The 18,139-nt window shown below is 54.4% G+C and overlaps 1 protein-coding gene across 1 annotated transcript in view; it reads left to right on the top strand.

Annotated features, from left to right (window-relative positions):
- RIN3 (Ras and Rab interactor 3) overlaps positions 1–14,018 on the top strand; it is a 115,966-nt gene extending 101,948 nt beyond the window's left edge. The window contains exons 8-10 of the mRNA XM_059373496.1: positions 3,687–3,818; positions 10,750–10,913; positions 13,565–14,018. Of these exons, the coding sequence (XP_059229479.1) occupies positions 3,687–3,818; positions 10,750–10,913; positions 13,565–13,879 (611 nt within the window). The 3' untranslated portion in view covers positions 13,880–14,018. The remainder of the gene's footprint in view (positions 1–3,686; positions 3,819–10,749; positions 10,914–13,564) is intronic.
- The last annotated feature ends 4,121 nt before the right edge of the window (positions 14,019–18,139 follow it).

Raw genomic sequence — 18,139 nt, 5'->3', positions numbered from 1 at the left:
AGGGCACAGAGCCACAGTCCAGAAGACCTCTGAGTCCCAAGCCAGAGCTGGACCCTCCTTCTTGCTGAACGTCATTACCCCCTCAAGCAGAGCTTCTCGCCCTTGGCACTGTAGACCTCTGGGGCCCAGTACGTCTTTAGGATGCAGGGCTCTCCTGGGTATCATAGGCTGCTCGGCAGCATCCCTGGCCTTGGGGCCTGGAGCACCCCCGTTCTAATGTGACCCCCAAACAGCGACTCTGGACATGACCCAGTGACTCCCGAAGGGAAACTTGGGCTGATGGTGAACTGCTGCCTGTAAGCACAGGAGCTCACCTGATCATACTCCCTGGTGAGTTATTAACACGACAGCAAGCAGAAATTGGCGTTCTAGAAGCCTGGTGAAATTCCATCAGCTCTCTGCCAGCGAGGGAGTTAGAGGTGAATCCCGAAAGGCACAGGACTGTGACCCCTCAGTTCCCATCTCATAACTCAGACCAGAGAAGACTCTCCTGTGGGCCAGGATTCTAATAATTAAATTATCAATATGAAAAACAACTTCCGGCACAAAATCTTGCTCCAGGAACCTTTAAGTTGTGTCTCAGGCTTATAAAGGTTTAGGGTGAAGCTTTCTTTCTCCAAAATAGATTCTTTTGGTGCAGGGAGGGGACAGGAACCTTGCAACAAATAACCAAGAGAGCCTCCAAACACAGAGCTGGAAGGGGGAGGAATAGATTTTTTTAGCAGGCATTTTCCAGGGAGCATGTGGGAGCCCTCTGGGTACATTTTCGTAAAGAATTCTCACCAAAATCCCATAGCATGTTGTGTGATCTGTGTCACATCATGCATAACTAGAGATCGGGTTCAGAGAGGTATAGAGGTTAGCCCGGGGTCACACAGCTGAGGCTCATGGTCTGGGTCTGACTGTATGTGTTACCAACCACTCCAGCCTGTTTATTTCACGGATGGAAAAACTGAGGCCACTTGAGAAAGCAGAACAGAGATGTCAGTAACAGCTCACTTTTCTGTAGCACTTTTCAGGTCTGGGACACATTTGTATTTTCTCATCTTTTTTTCTTGAAAACCCTGGAAGGCCATCAGGGCTGGTGTTGCTGGCCCCATTTTGCAGATGTAGGAACAGAGTGTGGCCAGGAAGCTGGCCACAAGGCACAGGGTTCTCTGGAAAAGCAAGCAAGGACAAGTTGTGAGCCGAAGGGGCACCCCTTGGACAGACATTATCGGGCACGCCAGGGCTGTCCGGGGGTCTTGGAGGACGTGGGAGGAGAGGCTGGCCTGGTGTGTACTGTAGAGGTGTTACATGGGGATCCCACCAGAGCAGTGCTCGATCGCACCCCTCAGGGGTGCCGCAGCACCACAAGAGGGTGCCCCAGTGCCCTAAGATTGCCCCAGCTCCCTAAGAGGGTGCTGTCTGCACGGACTCAGGCAGCGGAAGAGAGGGGCTGCTGAATTCAACACAGAGTTCTCCTTTCAAAACCTCTTTCACACTGTTTCTCTTACTCCCATCTTTCTGGTCCCCAACAGAATCCAGAAAAATCAGATCTTATTACCTGGCGAGGTAGCACCCAAGGAATAGAGTGGTTAGTAAGAGGGCTTAAGTGAGTGAATGAATGAATGAACTTAAAAGAATGATCAGGTGGGCCTTGGCCAAGCTGTTCTGGGGCCATTCACTGGGGGCACTTTCCACTGGGGTGTGTAGCTCGAGTTCTGGAAATGTTAGGACACAGCCCAGACTGCTGATCTCAGCAAAACGGGGTTGATTACCCTCTCGGGTACCTGTGTCTGGTGTGACTCCGCTCCTCTCGTGGCCATTCCTCATCCTCAGGGACGGGAGGAGAGCAGACAGGACGAGTGATGAAATTCTGACTCCTTTCCCAGAAGCGCTCATCCCGAGCCACATCTTGAGGCAACACAGTGAAAATCTAGAAGTCAACCTAAGCCCCTGTGTGGGCCAAAGGAACTTACCAATCATGTCCCCCTTGTGAAGCTACATGGAAAATGTTTGTTAGCCCCAAGCCTTAGAGAGATGTCTTTGGGCCCCCGAGAAACTGGTGTGTTTTCTTCTCATGGTCAATGAGAAGCAGGTAACTGATTGTGCTTTCCCCTTCACTTTGGCCACCAGGAAGCTCAACCCAAATTTGAGGCACTAAACGCGCACTTGCATGGGTCCTTGCTCATTCACATCTCTGTTTTTCCTGTGGCTTACAGTTCTTCTGGTAATTTCAAGTTCTCCTGACATTTACATTTTTATTCAGATTTTACTGTTTGATCCTATGTTTGCCGACAGTCGCCCAACTCCTTTGTAAAACGTGTCAAGTAGGAATACATCTTTGACAGAACTTTAATTGCTTGGCATGTATTTGGACCGATTATTAATCTCACCCAAGACAGAAAGGGCAGCAGCCATGGTATGGATCTTTCTATAGTTCTCCTGTCACCTCCAGCTGAGTCTGGGGGCTCTGTATGGCCATTCCCCACTGTGCAAAGCTGCTCAGCCAAGCTTTCCTTCTCCCCAGTGTACTCAGAGGTATGCCAAGATGCCCACTGAGGGACTCCAGCAGATTCTGTCCTTGTAGAAATTCTTCCCCTCCGTGGCCAGCCTTTGACTTTGCATTGCCAAACAGTCAGTCTCCAGAGCCAGCCCAGAACCACGGTGGGAAGGCGTCCCTCAGGCCCACCATCCTTCCCTCCTCTCTTCTCCAAGGCATCTGTTACCGTCAGATGCTCTGAGCCATGTGACCGTTTTCCACAAAAGCAGAAGTGATGGGTTATTCCTTTTCCTTTTTTTTTTTTTAAAGATTTTATTCATTTATTTGAGAGAAAGAGAGAGAGAGAGAGCACGAGCAGGGGGCGGGGAGACGGAGAAGCAGGCTCCCCACTGAGCCCGACACAGGGCTCTATCTAAGGACCCCAGGATCGTGACCTGAGCAGAAGGCAGATGCTTAACTGACCGAGCCACCCAGGTGCCCTGTGTTGGGTTATTCCTTTCAGAGGTATTTACATTTTAAAAGAACGCCCTCTGGAAAGGGCCCTACTGAACCCAGTGGAGTGAAGGCTGAATGGCAGAATTTCCAACCACGTAGTACTGGTGAAGGGAGGGCTTTCTGTTTAGCAGTTGGAAGGGGAGATGTGCAGTGAAAAGGGACAAGGAAACCTTTCAGAATACATCATTACTAGAGAGACAGCTGTTTCTGGGTGGCTCCCAGAATAAGTGTGATATGGTGAATAAGTGTGATATGAACTTGACTGTTGAATAAGCAGCAAGGAGAGGAAGGGACGCCTGGCTGGCTCTGTCGCTGGAGCGTGCGATGCTTGATCTCAGGGTGGTAAGTTCGAGCCCCACATTGGGTGTTGAGATTACTTAAAAATAAAATCTTTAAAAATGAAAAAATTAAGCAGCAAAGGGCATTGAGGGGAAAGAGCTGGGCAAGGGGGAGGGGCTGGCTCCTGCCCACTCCAGGGGAGGGTGTCTCTCTCGGTTCCTTCTTCCTAAACCTGGACCGTGTCTCGGACCTCCCTGAGACGGCTGATCCCAGGTCGCCCCTGTCCTGAGTCCTGAGAAAGCAGCAAGGTTCCTCTTCCAGGGGTAACCGTCACTGCCCCAGTAAACCACTGCTCTTCCTCCGGCTGGGGAACAGCTCACACCGAGACCGTCATGCTCACCACCTTCTGCGTCCTTTCTCCTCCCAGGGAAGCCCTACGGGGCAGACGACTTCTTGCCCGTGCTCATGTACGTGCTGGCCCGCAGCAACCTCACGGAGATGCTCCTCAACGTGGAGTACATGATGGAGCTCATGGACCCCGCCCTGCAGCTGGGGGAGGGTGAGTCACCAGCCCTGGTCAGGCCCTGGGCCACCGGGCTGGCCACCGAGCCTGACGCATACCACCGGCCTCAGCCAAGGCCAGGGTGCCCTACACAGCCCAATAAACCCTTCTCAGATGCCAGATTCCACAGAGCCGTGGGGAAAAGACACGGGCCCCATGTAGGTGCTGTTCTTGGGGGGGGGGGGGGTCACAGACAAGCAGAGGAGCTGGGCCTGTCAAGAGATCTGTCACCACTTCTTGACAAATGTTGGAATGATGGGAAGCCCAGAGAGTATGGGAGCCCCTTGCCCAGGCTGTGCAGTCAGGGAAGGCTTCCAGGAGGAGGTGATACCTGAGCTGAGCATTGAAGGGTGGATAGGAGCTAGACAGTTAAAGTGGGAAAGGCATTCTTCACAGAGGGAAAGGGAACAGCACAAAAGGTAAGCCTGAAGCAGTGGGTAGACCCATGGAAGGAGTCTGAGCAGGAAATAATGATCAGTTCTTAGACAGGGGTGGCCCTGGGAGCTATCGGCCCCTTGCTCCTTCAGCCCTGGCCAGGACCCCCTGTCCGTGAGAGAAGCTTAATGCTATGGACAAGGAGCCCTGCACTCCCCAGTCGGATGATGGCAGAGTGGTTTGCTCCACCCCACGCTCAGTTTCCCTTCCCCTTTCGCCCTTCCCACCACTTCCCCCCACCCACTTAGCCTTGGCCACTCCTCCACCGGGAATCCCTGAGGTATGGCCCACCCAGACCTCAGCTCTGAGGAAGCCCCGAGATGTCCTGTGAGATGTCCGCCCCAAAGGGCAGAGTGAAACTCTCAGGGCCTGAGTGTCCCCTTTGGGCCCTGTGGTTCTTGAGATAAGCTGGTCTTCTTTGCATCTTGTTTGCAGTTTTAGAGTGATAGTGTGAAGAGTGTGGTTCTGTGAGTTCTTGGAAACTCAGGGGAGCGTGGAAAGCCTTGAAACTGGCTGTCACGTAGAACTTGGACGAGGGCTCTGGGACTTCTGGAACTATGTATTTCTCCTCGTTAGTTAAAAATTGTCTGCAGCCGGAACAACTTGTCTTCCAGAGAATGTAGGATTTCAGCAGAAACCAGGCTTCTTTCAGTAGGGCTGATCTGTTGCCCAGGGTATCCATCCATCCATCCCTACACACCCATCACCCACCACCCATCTCTCTCCATCCATGCACCCACCCACCCACGCGCCCACATAGCTACTCACCCATCTGTCCGTCCACCCACCCATTCATCCATCCATTCAGCACCTCCTCGGTGAGTCCCTACTGTGTGCCAGGCTCTTGGGCTCCGGTGCAAGACGGGGCAGTCAAGGCTCATAGTCTCGTGAGAATGAATGGATGCTTCATTCTGAACCCCACACTTTGGAGCCTCTACGTCAGGCCTTCATGAGACTTCCTCCTTGATTTATCTGGCCCTGAGCATGCACAGGAAAGCACCACAAGGCTGAAGGGGTGGGCAGAGACCTCCAGACAACACTGATCTGTCTTTCACGAAGGGGAACAAATAGAAGGGAACGGGAGGTAGGGAGGGTCAGGGGGCTGTGAGCAGAATTGGCTTCCTGCCCCAAACCTGGAGTACCCCGGTTCTTAGGACTAGCCCTTGAGTAGTATAGCAGTCCGTCCAGAGCTCTCAGCGGGAATATTAGCTGCTATCTTCTGGCTACCTAATTACATAGAACCTCTAAAGGGTAAAACTTCTACGTGTCAAAAATTACCATAATAGAATAAGATACTAACAGTAAACTAGGGGAAAGTGTTCTACAAACTAGCACACCAAAAATTAATAGCCTTAATATGTAAAAGGCTCTTACAAATCAATAAGAAAAGCACTTAGACTCAGCAGTTACCTGGGAAAAGGCCGTATACTCATTCATTCAACAGATATTGACTGAGCTTCTAATTTACACCAGGTGACAACAGGTCTTACAAAATTTTGTTCCAGTTGGTGGAGGGAGGATGTCAGACTTCAAATATTTAAATTAAACAAATAAACCAAAGAAAACATTTCTCATCTGACGCATCTGATGGATATGGAGAAGAAATGAAGGAGGCTAGTGGGATAGCGCAGTGGGGCAGGATATGGCTCAGATGACCACGGAAGGCCCAGAGCAGAGAGCAGAGAGCACTTTTTATTTCCCGATTTTCAATTTTTCCACAATGGGCACTGCTGCTGGTCTCCCTGCGAAGAAATCACTAACAAATCCTGTTAAAGGACTGGCCCCAAGCCCCATAGATTGTTGTAGGTTCTCAGAGACAATGTCCCCAAAAGTCCTTTGAGGGATGGAGTGAGACTATGGAGCTCTGCCATGCTCCAAGCTGGCTCATTCTCCAGCGGTGGTCAGCCACGCCCTGGCCACAGTGACTCCTACTCCATCCTCAGCCTGAGTCCTTGTGGCCAGATGGGGCTGCAGGCCAACTACAGTGCTGAGCAGGGACAGGGCAGGGACATCCTTGGCCCAACAACCCTTTCCTTATGGACTTGGACTTCCCACCACCATACTGCCATGGCCTCTCGGGATCTTCTGTTCCGAAGCCCACACAGGGTTTGGGTGAGAAAGCCAAGATCCTTAAGGCAGGAGTGCTGGTCTAGCTGGATTATGTTGAGCGTTTTTGAGACAAGCCAAGTTCAAGTAAACAAGGAAAAGTTTTAGCTCACAGTTTCTGACCCAAGTCTGCCTGAATACACTACAGCCTCTTTCAAACTGAAGGAGTCTGTCTCTGGCCCCACGGGAAGATTTCTAAGGACTCCAGGAGGTGTTTACTAGGAGTAAAGATGCAGGTGGGCTGTGTCTTTTTTTTTTTTTTTTTTAAGATTTTATTTATTTATCTGATAGACAGAGATCACAAGTAGGCAGAGAGGCAGGCAGAGAGAGAGAGGAGGAAGCAGGCTCCCCACTGAGCAGAGAGCCCCATGCTGAACTCCATCCCAGGACCCTGGGGTCATGACCTGAGCGGAAGGCAGTAGCTTTAACCCAAGGCACTGCCTGTGGCTCCTCCCAGCAGCCCTGTACCGCCCCCAAGTGGCGACAGACCCTGCCCGTGGCAGCTGAGGTCCCCAGGACACACTTGTCACGCAGCACAAACCAGGAGGCCTCTCTGCACCTCTCTCTGTTCCTGCCTTGAGAGCCAAAGTGGGAAGTCACAGCACCCAGGACAGGCCCTGGCTTACAGGTGTTGGCCGCCTGGTAGTGAGATGGTGTGGGGGTCTCCAGCTGGGGCAGGGGCTTCAACCCGTCAAGTCTGACAGCTGGCAGGCTTCCATCTAGAAGTATCTGGGCAGAGGGACAGAGACCAGCCAGGGCTGGAGGGCAGTGTCCCCAGCTTTGCCTTCTGTCCTAGCTGGCGGGTGGCACACAGGTGCTCCATCCCCAAAGCCCCTGAGGCTCCAGTAAGAAGAAGAGGCTGCCTAGAGGGGAAGAGGAGACAGAGCGCTTGCCCTTGGTCCTCTGAGGAGATCAGAGATGCCTGGAGCAAAGGCTGGCCCTTACTTCCCTGTAAGAGGAGATCACAGGTGGATAAAAAGAGAGTTTTGCAGGCTGGATTTCCATCCTGGTTTTGCCTCTGATTGGCTGAAGACCTTGGACATGTCACTTCTCTGGCATGGGAAAGTGCACATGCCGGGGTAGATTTGGGGTTTTCAAACTCTGGGCACCCCAGCATTCTCCATTCAGTGAAAGGCTTGCCAGTCTGATTCTGTGCCCTCTGAGACCCATGTCCTTTCAGCTCGTTCTGGGTGCTGCTAATTTGGTAAAAGACCAGTGATTGGGTCCTAATTTCTTTGCAGCAGACTTATCAGGCATGGGAGATCAGGGACTTCCTATAACAAGTAGAAGTGGTCTGAATGCTGGGCGGATGGGACCCAGGCTCCCGTCTAGCCTCTCTCTGCAGCTCCCACTGCTCTAGGCACTCAAGGTCAAATGGGAGACCCGGGTAGCTCTGGGCACCTGGCTGGAGCCTGCTCAAAATCCAGACCTGTCCTAGAAGCACCCTCCTGGACATCTTTGCCCACGTTCCCTCTGCACTCTGGCTGACGGCTGGCCATGCTTTACAAATATCTTAATAGGGGTCCTGAGTTTTCTCCATCCAAGGACAACACTCCCCTAAGGGAACAACCAGCTCCCAAAATCATGGTGGGGGGGTCGCCTGCCACCTAGTGGTCCTGGTGGGTACTGCATGGCATAGCCCCAAGTCAAAGGGAAGCTGGCCACAAGAGGGTGAGATTCCCACCCTGCCGCGCCCTGCCCCCCTCATCTTTCTTTCTTAGGTCCCCTAACCACCTGCGTTATTGACACCTTAAAGCCGTGCACTTGATAGTATTCATCTCACTTACTTTTCACAGCATCCTGGGAAAAGTAAATGAGGAAACAGGCATAGAGAGGACAGTAACTCGCCAGAGATCCCACGCCTGGGAGGCACGTCAGTGAGAGAGGGATGCTGGGGACAGCCAGGTCTGGCGGCCCCAGGGAAGGGTTTGGGCATAATTGGCTTTAAGCTAGACTGGAAAGGGAGACACATGAGTGGTTTTGTGGCTGGCTCTTCTCTGATAAGGGATACCAACCCCGGTTCTAGGTTAGCTTTGACATGAACATCACACCTTCCCCAGCCAGGCTGTGAACTTTTTTCCCATACTGGTGTGGAATTTGTAGTCATCCAATGTAACAGGAATGCTTGGGGCTGCGGATAACTCACGATGTAACTAATAATGGTTTAAAAGTCGGGGAGGGGGCACCTGAGTGGCTCAGTGGGTTAGGCCTCTGCCTTCGGCTCGGGTCGTGGTCTCGGGGTCTCAGGATCGAGCCCTGCTCGGCAGGGAGCCTGCTTCCCTCTCTCTATCTACCTGCATCTCTGTCTACTTGTGATCTCTGTCAAATAAATAAATAAAATCTTAAATAATAAATAATAAAAGTCAGGGAGGGGGACACCTGGGTGGCTCAGGCAGTTAGGCATCTGCCTTCAGCTCAGGTCATGATCTCGGGGTCCTGGGATCACATCGGGCTCCCAACTCAGCAGGAAGTCTGCTTCTCCCTCTCCCTGTGTGATCTTTCTCACTCTCATTCTGTCTCTAATAAATAAATAAATTTTTTTTAAAAAAAGAAAAGAAATCATAGGAGAAGCAATTGATGATGATGACAGCTTTTAGTCCTGTCATCAGGAAATCCGGGACGCACCTCTTTCCATTGTTCTTTAGGATGTGAGTCTTTGTGCCTGTCACCTCCGATCTGCAGACAGCACTGTGCCCCCGGCTCACCTCTGTGTTCCAGGCAGGAGGAAGGAGAACAGGCAAAACCCAAGACCATAGCAACCCTTTCAAAAGACTTTCCTCGAAGGTCCTCCCACCACCAAGGATTTCCACTTACGTCTGAGTAACCAGAATGGGGTCCCCTACCCTCTACTCCGAGCTGCAAGAGAGTCTGGGAAGTGAGCATTTTTAGTTAATTGTTCCTTCCCTCCCAAAAGTTGAGTTCAGTTATTCAGAAAATAAGAAAAGATGGGATTTGCTTTAGTCACTACAAGAATCAGCCTCATGTCAGAAATCCATGTCCTGGGGGTGCCTGGGGGGCTCAGTCGGTTAAGCGTCCAACTCCTGATTTCAGCTCAGGTCACAATCTCAGGCTTGTAAGATCAAACTCCTCGTCCAGCTCTGTGCTCAATGCGGAGTCTACTTACCCCTCTCCTTCCCACTCTGTCCCCCCCCACTCTCTTGCAAATAAACAAATAAATAAAAAACCAAGAGGAGAAATTCTTGTCTCAGCCCCTAAAGGGCTTGGGAGGGAGCCCTGGGAAGTGGTCAGGAGGCCCGTGGAAGAGCCACATGACCTTGACCAAGCCACCCTCTATCTCTCTAAAGTGACAGGGCTCAGCAAGGTCCGTGGTTTGCAAACCTTTTTACTCAAACCCCTAGCAAGCTAAAAAAAAGTGAAATTCTAAGCATCTATGTAAATGATTGTCTTTTATCTTAAAACCTCATGTAAATTTTGCTGACTGAAGTATCTCAACTCTTAAATTACCTTTGGAAACACTTGTGAATTAACTTGAGAAGTGAAAAGGAACAGAGAAATGAAGAATTTTAATTTCTTACTTCCCTTAAATCTTTAAAAATCGTGTGTAAAAGTCTAACCATAACTAAAATTTTTCGACATCTCTTGAAAAGTATTTTTTAGACGAGGACATATATGTGTGTGTCTGTCTAGACACACACACCCAGACATACACACCCACATATCACTTTATGGTGAGAAGTCTCCCAGCCACCCCTTTCCCCAACCCAAAAGACATCCACGATTATCAGTTTGTCGTGTGTCCTTTAAACTTTAAAACATTCCAGGGGCGCCTGGGTGGCTCAGTGGGTTAAAGCCTCTGCCTTCAGCTCAGGTCATGATTCCTCCTCTGTCTCTGCCTACTTCTCTGCCTACTTGTGATCTCTGTCTGTCAAATAGATAAATAAAATCTTTTAAAAAAAAACTTTTTTTAAACATTTCAAAACTCATTTAAAAAATAAGTTCTGGGGACGCCTGGGTGGCTCAGTTGGTTAAGCAGCTGCCTTCGGCTCAGGTCATGATCCCAGCGTCCTGGGATCGAGTCCCACATCGGGCTCCTTGCTCAGCGGGGAGCCTGCTTCTCCCTCTGTCTCTGCCTGCCATTCTGTCTGCCTGTGCTCGCTCTCTCCCCTTCTCTCTCTATCTGATAAATAAATAAAATCTTAAAAAAAAAAAAAAGTTCTGTCCTGAAGGGGAGCCAAAGACCATCTTTGGTGGGGGGGCGGTGCTGGACCTCAGGAAGCTTGTGCACGCAGGGGCACAGGTGACCTAGGAGTAGGCGTGCCTAGGCAGCGGTGGTGGGTGGAGCTTGGAGGAAGACAGTGGTGGTGGGTGGAGCCTGAAGAGGCTAGCGAGGTGGTCCCAGCTCAGCTTCCCTGCCCTGTCTCCGCAGGGTCCTACTACCTGACCACCACTTACGGGGCCCTGGAGCACATCAAGAACTACGACAAGATCACGGTGACCCGGCAGCTGAGCTTGGAGGTGCAAGACTCCATCCACCGCTGGGAGCGCCGGCGCACGCTCAACAAGGCCCGAGCCTCGCGCTCCTCCGTGCAGGTGACGCGTGGGACGCGTGGGCTGGCAGGGGGGCAGGAGACGGCGGGCAGTGTGGCAGACACCAGTCCCATGGCCCCCTAGCTCAACAAGCCTGACACCGTCTGGATGCGGGGGCAGAGTTTTAGAAGAGTATCACAGCACCATCGGTGTTTGAGTTGAGCAGACAAGACCTGAAGGGGGGATGGAGAGGGAATGAGAATTTTATCCACATTCCTTAGTGCCCGCCATGCCCGGAGATATGGACCTAGTCTTGCCAGTTCCCCGTTGGGGAGCCCATGGGCAGACCTGCAGCCTTTCCTCTTTTGTCCCTGGACAAATGCAGCAGCTGCCAGGGTCCCCTGCCCGGGTCCCCTGCCCTTAGCCTGTCTCTCCAATCCAGCCACCATTCTGCCCAGCTCTCCCTAGACACACTCAGTATTCAAGCCGTGCATGGCCAGGACTGTCATCTTCCCCCACACCCCTACACGGTATTCAGTTACCCAATCCCCCATTCCCTGAATGAGCTGAACTCAAGTCCCTGGTGCTCAGCCTCTGCCAACACTCGTCAGTTTCCCTTCCTCCATTGGCTTGGAACCACCCCCCCATCTGTCCTCCCCTCCTGCGGCCCAGGTTAGAGGCCTTCCTCTGTGCTTCTTGTGTCTGCTTCCCCCCGCAGATAGCACATATCACACTGTTTCGTGACGTATCACACTATATCACGACTGTTTAAGTTTGAAGCTGTTTCTCTGGAAGGGAGGGCCCATGGCTCACATGTCACACCCAGGGCCTGGGACAGAATGGGATTGGGCTGTGTACAGAATGGACAGAGTTAAAACATCGAGCCAAGCAGCAAGCCATAGCTGTAAATGGCTCTGCAGTCTCACTCCCTTGGCACCCAGAACACACTGGACCTGAACCCCACCCATGGCTTTCAGGATGGCCTCTATAACAGGCAAAACCCAGGTCTGGGAGGCAAACAGCTGAAGTTCTGCACCTACCTCTGTACTAACTTGCTGTGTGACCCTGAGCCATCTCTGCCCCTCTCTCGAACTCAGTTTTACCATCAGCACAGGTGGACTGGGGACCAGATGAGCTCTGCCTCCCCAATACTTGTTCTAGGCTACCGAGATGAGGTCTCCCCTCCTCTAATCAGTGGTGTCTTGATAATGTTAATAACTGGTTGTCTGGGGAGAAAAAAAAGAAGCTCGATCCCTTGTCAATTTCCATGGTGGAAATAACTCGCACTCCGGCCAATTTCAAGCTACCAACATGGCATCGGTGAACTTGAGATTAGGAAGAGATAGACCCGATTGGCTTTCTCGGGCTGGTTAGGAGCAGCCCCCAGACCACCACCACTCCCCATCCTCTCCTGAGACGCACATCTCTCCACTGTGACAACACGAGCACTCCTGATCCAAGCCTGACCACGGGACTCCTTACTTCTTGCTTCTACTTTGTATGTTCCCAATGCTAAGCCAAGCAGAGCATCAGTGCCCGTCACTGAGGAGGTCAAACTTATGAGAGAGGCCTGGGATGGGGGACGAAGAACCCCCTCAGTGCGATCTCTGGGGTCTGGGGAGGACACCACTCTGTAGCTATAATTATAATCACTCTGAAGTGGTGATTGTGGCCATCCTCATGCTCAACATGGCCCCAGACAGCTGTGCTGTTACCAGCCTTCCACAAGGGGGCAGCCCCGCGCACACGGCCTCCCACCTGCCTTCAAGGTGCGACAAGGACTTCAAAGGCACTGCTTTACTCTGTCGGCTTCCTCACAGCCAAGGTGTAAGGACTCGCATTATCCCAGTTTACAGTTGAGGAAGTGGAGGCTCAGGGAGTTCAGGATCACACAGGGGGAGCAGATTAAAGCCAGGCAAGAACTCGATGGCCCCACCTTCCGCCATACGGCCCTCCCTCTGGAGCTGATGGAGGAAGGTGGAGATGCTGTTTAGGTTTGCGCTAGTGTTCCCAGACCCAACCCCGCAGGCATCGCCTCACCCCTGCCCGCCTAGGTCCTGCAGTTCCCCTCTCCATCCACCCTAAACCCTCCTTCAGGCCCAGCGCCCCTTCCCCTTTCTCTAAGCCCCTCGCCCCTCCTCCTTGGAGCCCCCACTGCCATCCCCAAGCTTCTCCAGCCTCCAGGGCCAAACTGGTTCCGTCAGCCTTAGCACCGTGGGCTGCTGGGCCTGGGGTCTGCACAATCGATTTTACTTATGCAGCCTCAGTGCCTCAGCTCTGGGCCTGGGGTCGGGACGCGAGATTGGGGAACGTGGGGAGGAATTGTTGAGGAAGTGGGTGACGGATGAATAATGACGGCGAGGCCGCCGGCTGGCCACCAGGGGAGGTCTCGCTCCTCGTGGCTGAGACGCATCCCTGCAGACTCACCCGGCCAGGTCCAAGCGTCTAGAGGCGAGGCTCAGAGACAGAAGGACGGGGGCCGTGGGTCACACAGCGGGGTCAGCCGCAGCGTCCCCGACTGCCAACCCCACGACCGCTCCCCCAGTCCTCCTCTGTGCATAGAGAAGAGCCGGGGCTCACGGCAATGGACTTGTCCAAGGCCACTCGGCTCCAGCACCCTGTGCCAGCTCCCCAGGGTCGGGTGCGGGAGAGACGCACGCCTGGGGTCCCTGGGCCCCGCGGCTGACGCCAGCCCCCTCCGCCCCGCCCCGCAGGACTTCATCTGCGTGTCGTACCTGGAGCCCGATCGACAGTCACGGACGCTGGCGTCGCGGGCTGACACGCCGGCCGAGGCGCTGTGCGCGCAGTGCGCCGAGAAGTTCGAGGTGCTGCAGCCGCAGGACCACCGGCTCTTCGTGCTGGTGGACGGGCGCTGCTTCCAGCTGGCGGACGAGGCGCTGCCGCACCGCATCAAGGGCTACCTGCTGCGGAGCGAGCCCAAGCGTGACTTCCACTTCGTGTACCGGCCCCTCGACGGCGGCGGTGGCGGCCCGCCCTGCCTTGTGGTGCGGGAGCCCAACTTCCTGTGAGGCCCGGCGTCCCCGGCCCCTGGGGGGCAGCGTGTAAAGACTGGCCGGCGGGAAAGGGGGCAGACCTGGCTCCCCTGCCCCCCACCCCACCCCGCCAGCGCTCGCCTGCGGGGGGGGGGGGGGCTCCTCCATCTGAACACACACTCCCAGGGGGGATGGGATGGATGGGATGCCCAGGTGTCACGCTTGCTTGCAGCATACTGAGTGTGCCTAGACCAACACGGCTGAAGAGTTGAGCCTATGAAGCATGAAGGCCGAGTGTTTCATGAAGAAGAGACAGAGCACGGAGAGGCCAAGTTCTTCCTTAGACAGGAAATGAGACTCAGAGAGGGGAGGGACTCTCCCGCCAGCCGCAGCAAACAGAGCCGCGCCTGACCCTGTCCCTTCTGTTGCTCCCCCGTGCCCCCCACTCGGTGGTTCCCTGGGAGGGCGTACTTTCCCCCAGGACTGCCCTTCGGAGGGGCGGCCTGGCCGTAGCTGCCCAGCGTGCCCCCTGGGGTGGAGCTGGCCTGTTTGGGACCCTCCCAGCATCTCAGGAGCATCTCTCAGGGTGTGTGTTGAGACAAGCCTCCCGTCCAGACACTGGAGACTGTCCTCAGCTGCCAGTGCCCATAGCTGCCCACCCCCGCTCCCTCCGCCGTTTCTGAGCCCCTCCCGCTCCAGGACCACCCAGCGAAGCCAGCTTGGCACCTGCAGGGACAAGCCCAGCTTCAGCCACCAGGGAACACTGATGGGGCCCTCTCTTGGTGGACACACACCCCCGGGGCTGTGGCGGTGGGGCAAGGGATGCTGTGTGTGGGGAGAATTTAATAAATGCCCTTTAAAAAAATGTCCTTTCTTTTCCTCAAAAGGTTAGATCTCTGCTCATCTAGCCAGAAGCCCCCATGAATGCCTAACTCCTTTCCAAGGTGGGGCTCAAAAGGCCTCCTCCCCGCTTCTGCTGAGGGCCTTTTTTTTTTTTTTTTTTAAGATTTTATTTATTTGCCAGGGAGAGAGAGAGAGAGAGTACACGCAAGCAGGCAGAGAGGCAGGCAGAGGCAGCCAGAGAAGCAGGCTCCCCACCAAGCAAGGAGCCTGATGTGGGACTCGATCCCAGGACTCTGGGATCATGACCTGATCAGAAGGCAGCCGCTTAACCACCTGAGCCACCCAGGCATCCCTGAGGGCCCTGTCTTGACAGAATCTGTATGTACTTTTAGCTCCTTTACTCACAGCCCCGGCTCCTGTCTGCCCCTCGCCTGTCTGCACCACCCTTGGTTCCCATCATCCCCACCTCTGTGTCCTTTCAAGAATGCTCTCACACCTTCCTGCTTCTGCTGCTTATCCCAGGAATACCATTCCCTGTAGTCCTTGTGCAGTCGGACTCCTAGTCATCCTTCAGAGCCCATCTCCTCCAGGGAGCCTTCTCTGACCTCCTGAGTTGGCCAGACAGTCCTTGGACACATTCCCACAGTGCCCTGAGCTCATCTCACAAGAGAACTCTCATCAAATTGCAGTTGTCGGTTGATGCTTCTGCCTTGTCCTCCAGATTCGGATCGTTCATGTCTGTGTTCTCAGCATTGATTAAACACGTGTGTGTGTCGAGTGCCTGTTAAGTGTCAGCACTCTTACAGGCCCTGGGAAACAGCAGAGAACAAAACAGGTTCAGATGGAGCCCCAATGAATGGCAAGGAGCAGGGCACCCAGGGCGGGGCGGCTGGACTTTCAGGAATGAAACCCCTGGGCGTCAACCAGCTCCCTCAGCCAGTCAACAAACAGTTGTCGGACTCTGGCTCCGGGCCAGCCCTGTGTGAGTGGGAGGGCTGGCTTCAGGGCGCAGCCAGCTAGAAGGACTTCTGAGGCTGGGGCTTAGGATAGGTGAGCAAATACCTAGAAACTGAGGGTAGCCAGCCATGATCCCAGGTTGCCCTTCCCTCCGCCACTCCCCCACCCCACCCCCCAGCGATGCCACACTGTCCCCTTCCTGGGCTACCAGGGCTCCCCACAGCCCTGCGCTGAGCTTGCTCTGCAGTCTGGTACCCCCAGCCATAAGGGCAATGCCTACTGCCTCCCACGAGGCCAGAGATGGATGGGGGAAGTCAGAGGGGGCCTTTTGTCCCAGTGGAGCCCCCAGATTAGGGCAGGTTTGGGATCCAGATGATGGATCGGGCCCCGGGCCAGCCGTGGGGTTCCATGTCCAGCTCCCAGGAAGCAGGCAGAAAAAGCCAGGGGGCTGAACTGAGGAGCCACTGTAAGATCAGCCCGTGTGCGTATGTGTGTGTGCCTGTGCGTGTGCGTCCGGCCTACCATCCTCAGGCCAACACAGGGATGCTGCCGGCGGAGGCCAGAAGGCAGGAGGGGTGGGGCTACCTGCTTTCCCCCACGACCCCGCCTCGTCTGGATGTTTCTGCCCCTGGGAAGGTGGGACTGGGTGAGTACAGGCCTGTGGGCCTGACCCAGAGCCACAAAACAAGGAAACAGGGTTTCACAATCCCTGAGCCTGAGGAGGGCGTGGGAGGTGGGGGTGGGGGTTGTTGCTGCGTTGCTACTGGTGAGGGATTCCCCTGCTTTATTTTATTTCATTGGCAGAACAGTCCGGTGAAAGAGGTGTTTACAGATGAAGACATCAGGGCTCAGAGAATGGGGGTGTATTAGCCCTCTGGGGTTGCCGTCCAGAAATACCACAGACAAGGGGAGGGGGCTTAAAGAGCAAATTTATTTCCTCGCAGTTCCAGAGTCTGGAAGTCTGAGACGGGGGTGTCACAGGATTGGTTTCCCATGGGCTCACAGCTGCCTCTCGCTGTGTCCTGGTATGGCCTTTTTTTCCCCTCTGCCTGAGCATCCCCAATGTCCCTGCTTAAAAGGACCCCGTCCTCCTAGATCAGGGCCCCACCCTCCTGACCTCATTTAGCCTTAATCCCCTCATTAAAGGCCCTGTGTCTCCAGGCACAGTCACATTCTGAGGTACCAGGCGTTAGAGCTTCAACATAGGAACTTCAGGGGACACACGATTCAGCTCATAACAGAGTTGGGGGACTTAACAAGTCTATGCACCAGTTAGAGGCCAAAGTGGGGTTTGAACTCAGGGCTGACCGACCCCATAATCTAAGGCTCTTTTTTTCCCATCCCCCACAGCATCCTTACTGACCTGCTTGTAGGAAACCAAGGTCTTGCCTACTTGGCCCCAGCTCTGTTGACCTTGCCGGCAGCCGGCCACAGCACACATCACAGGGCTGGCCTGGCAGACAGGGCCAAGATGTGGCTGAACCAGCCTGGCTTCTCTGTGGGCCCCGAGCAGGGGTTCAGGAGTCCAAAGCTGGGCATTGGTGCATGGATGTGTGTGTCCAAGAGTGACGAGGACAAAGGCTGGGACATATGACGGGGGCTCATCTGTGTCTCCTCCCTGAGGTCTGTGCCCTCTGCGCTTGGCAGTCTGGCGTCCTCTGCCCTCTGCTTTTACTAGCCTTCGGCCTGAGGCTGGAGCCGGGGCCAGTGGCTCATGAGAAGCCACCAGCTTTCCGCAGAGAGACTGGGTCATGCCCTGGCCCTTCTGCTCCCCCATCCCCGTGGCCTACCAGTGACAGCTGGGTGTGAGGTCCTGCCCATCAGGAAAAATCTCGCACCAGCCCTGCAGATATCAGGCCAGCTATGGCCTCATGACACCTTAATGCAGTGGGCCCACTTCGCCCTGGCTATGAGCACATTTCTCCTGGGGGCACAAGGTGGGGAGGAGGAGGGGGAGGAGAGGCAGAGGGGTGGTGTGGGGGAGCCGTCTAGGGACAGCAGAAACACACCTGCCCATCCCCACTCGCAGACAAAGCAGGCATTCAGCTGGGCAGACCAAGGGTATGTCGGGAAGGCTGCCCACACTGCCAATTGAGGTCACCAAGTCTGCTCTCTGCTGGCTGGCTTCCGGGACCGAGCCGCCCCAGGGTGGGGGCAGTGGAGAGCAGCTGTGGCAGGAGGCAGGCCCTTCCTTCACGGGCAGGCTACATGGAGCAGGGCTGCGGAGAAAAAGAGCCAACTCACAGCAGTGGTTTCCCCTTTCCCCCAGCTGTGACGCAACTTGCAGGGGGGGAACATTCTTTTCGGAGGAAGGCTCTCCAGGAATCCTCTCTTTCAACCCATGCACCCCAAAGCCAGAGGGGATCTGGGTTCCAAGTCAGGAAACCTGCTCTGCAATGCGGGGCGGGAGGGGGTGCGGGGGCAGCCTCACTAGTAGGTGGGAGACCTGGGCTCCAGACCAGGGGGAAACCCTAGCAAGTCACAGAACATCTCCGC

Source organism: Mustela nigripes, chromosome 13 (genome assembly GCF_022355385.1).
Source record: "Mustela nigripes isolate SB6536 chromosome 13, MUSNIG.SB6536, whole genome shotgun sequence".
Lineage (NCBI taxonomy): Eukaryota > Metazoa > Chordata > Mammalia > Carnivora > Mustelidae > Mustela > Mustela nigripes.
This window is presented reverse-complemented; position numbering and strand designations above follow the sequence as displayed.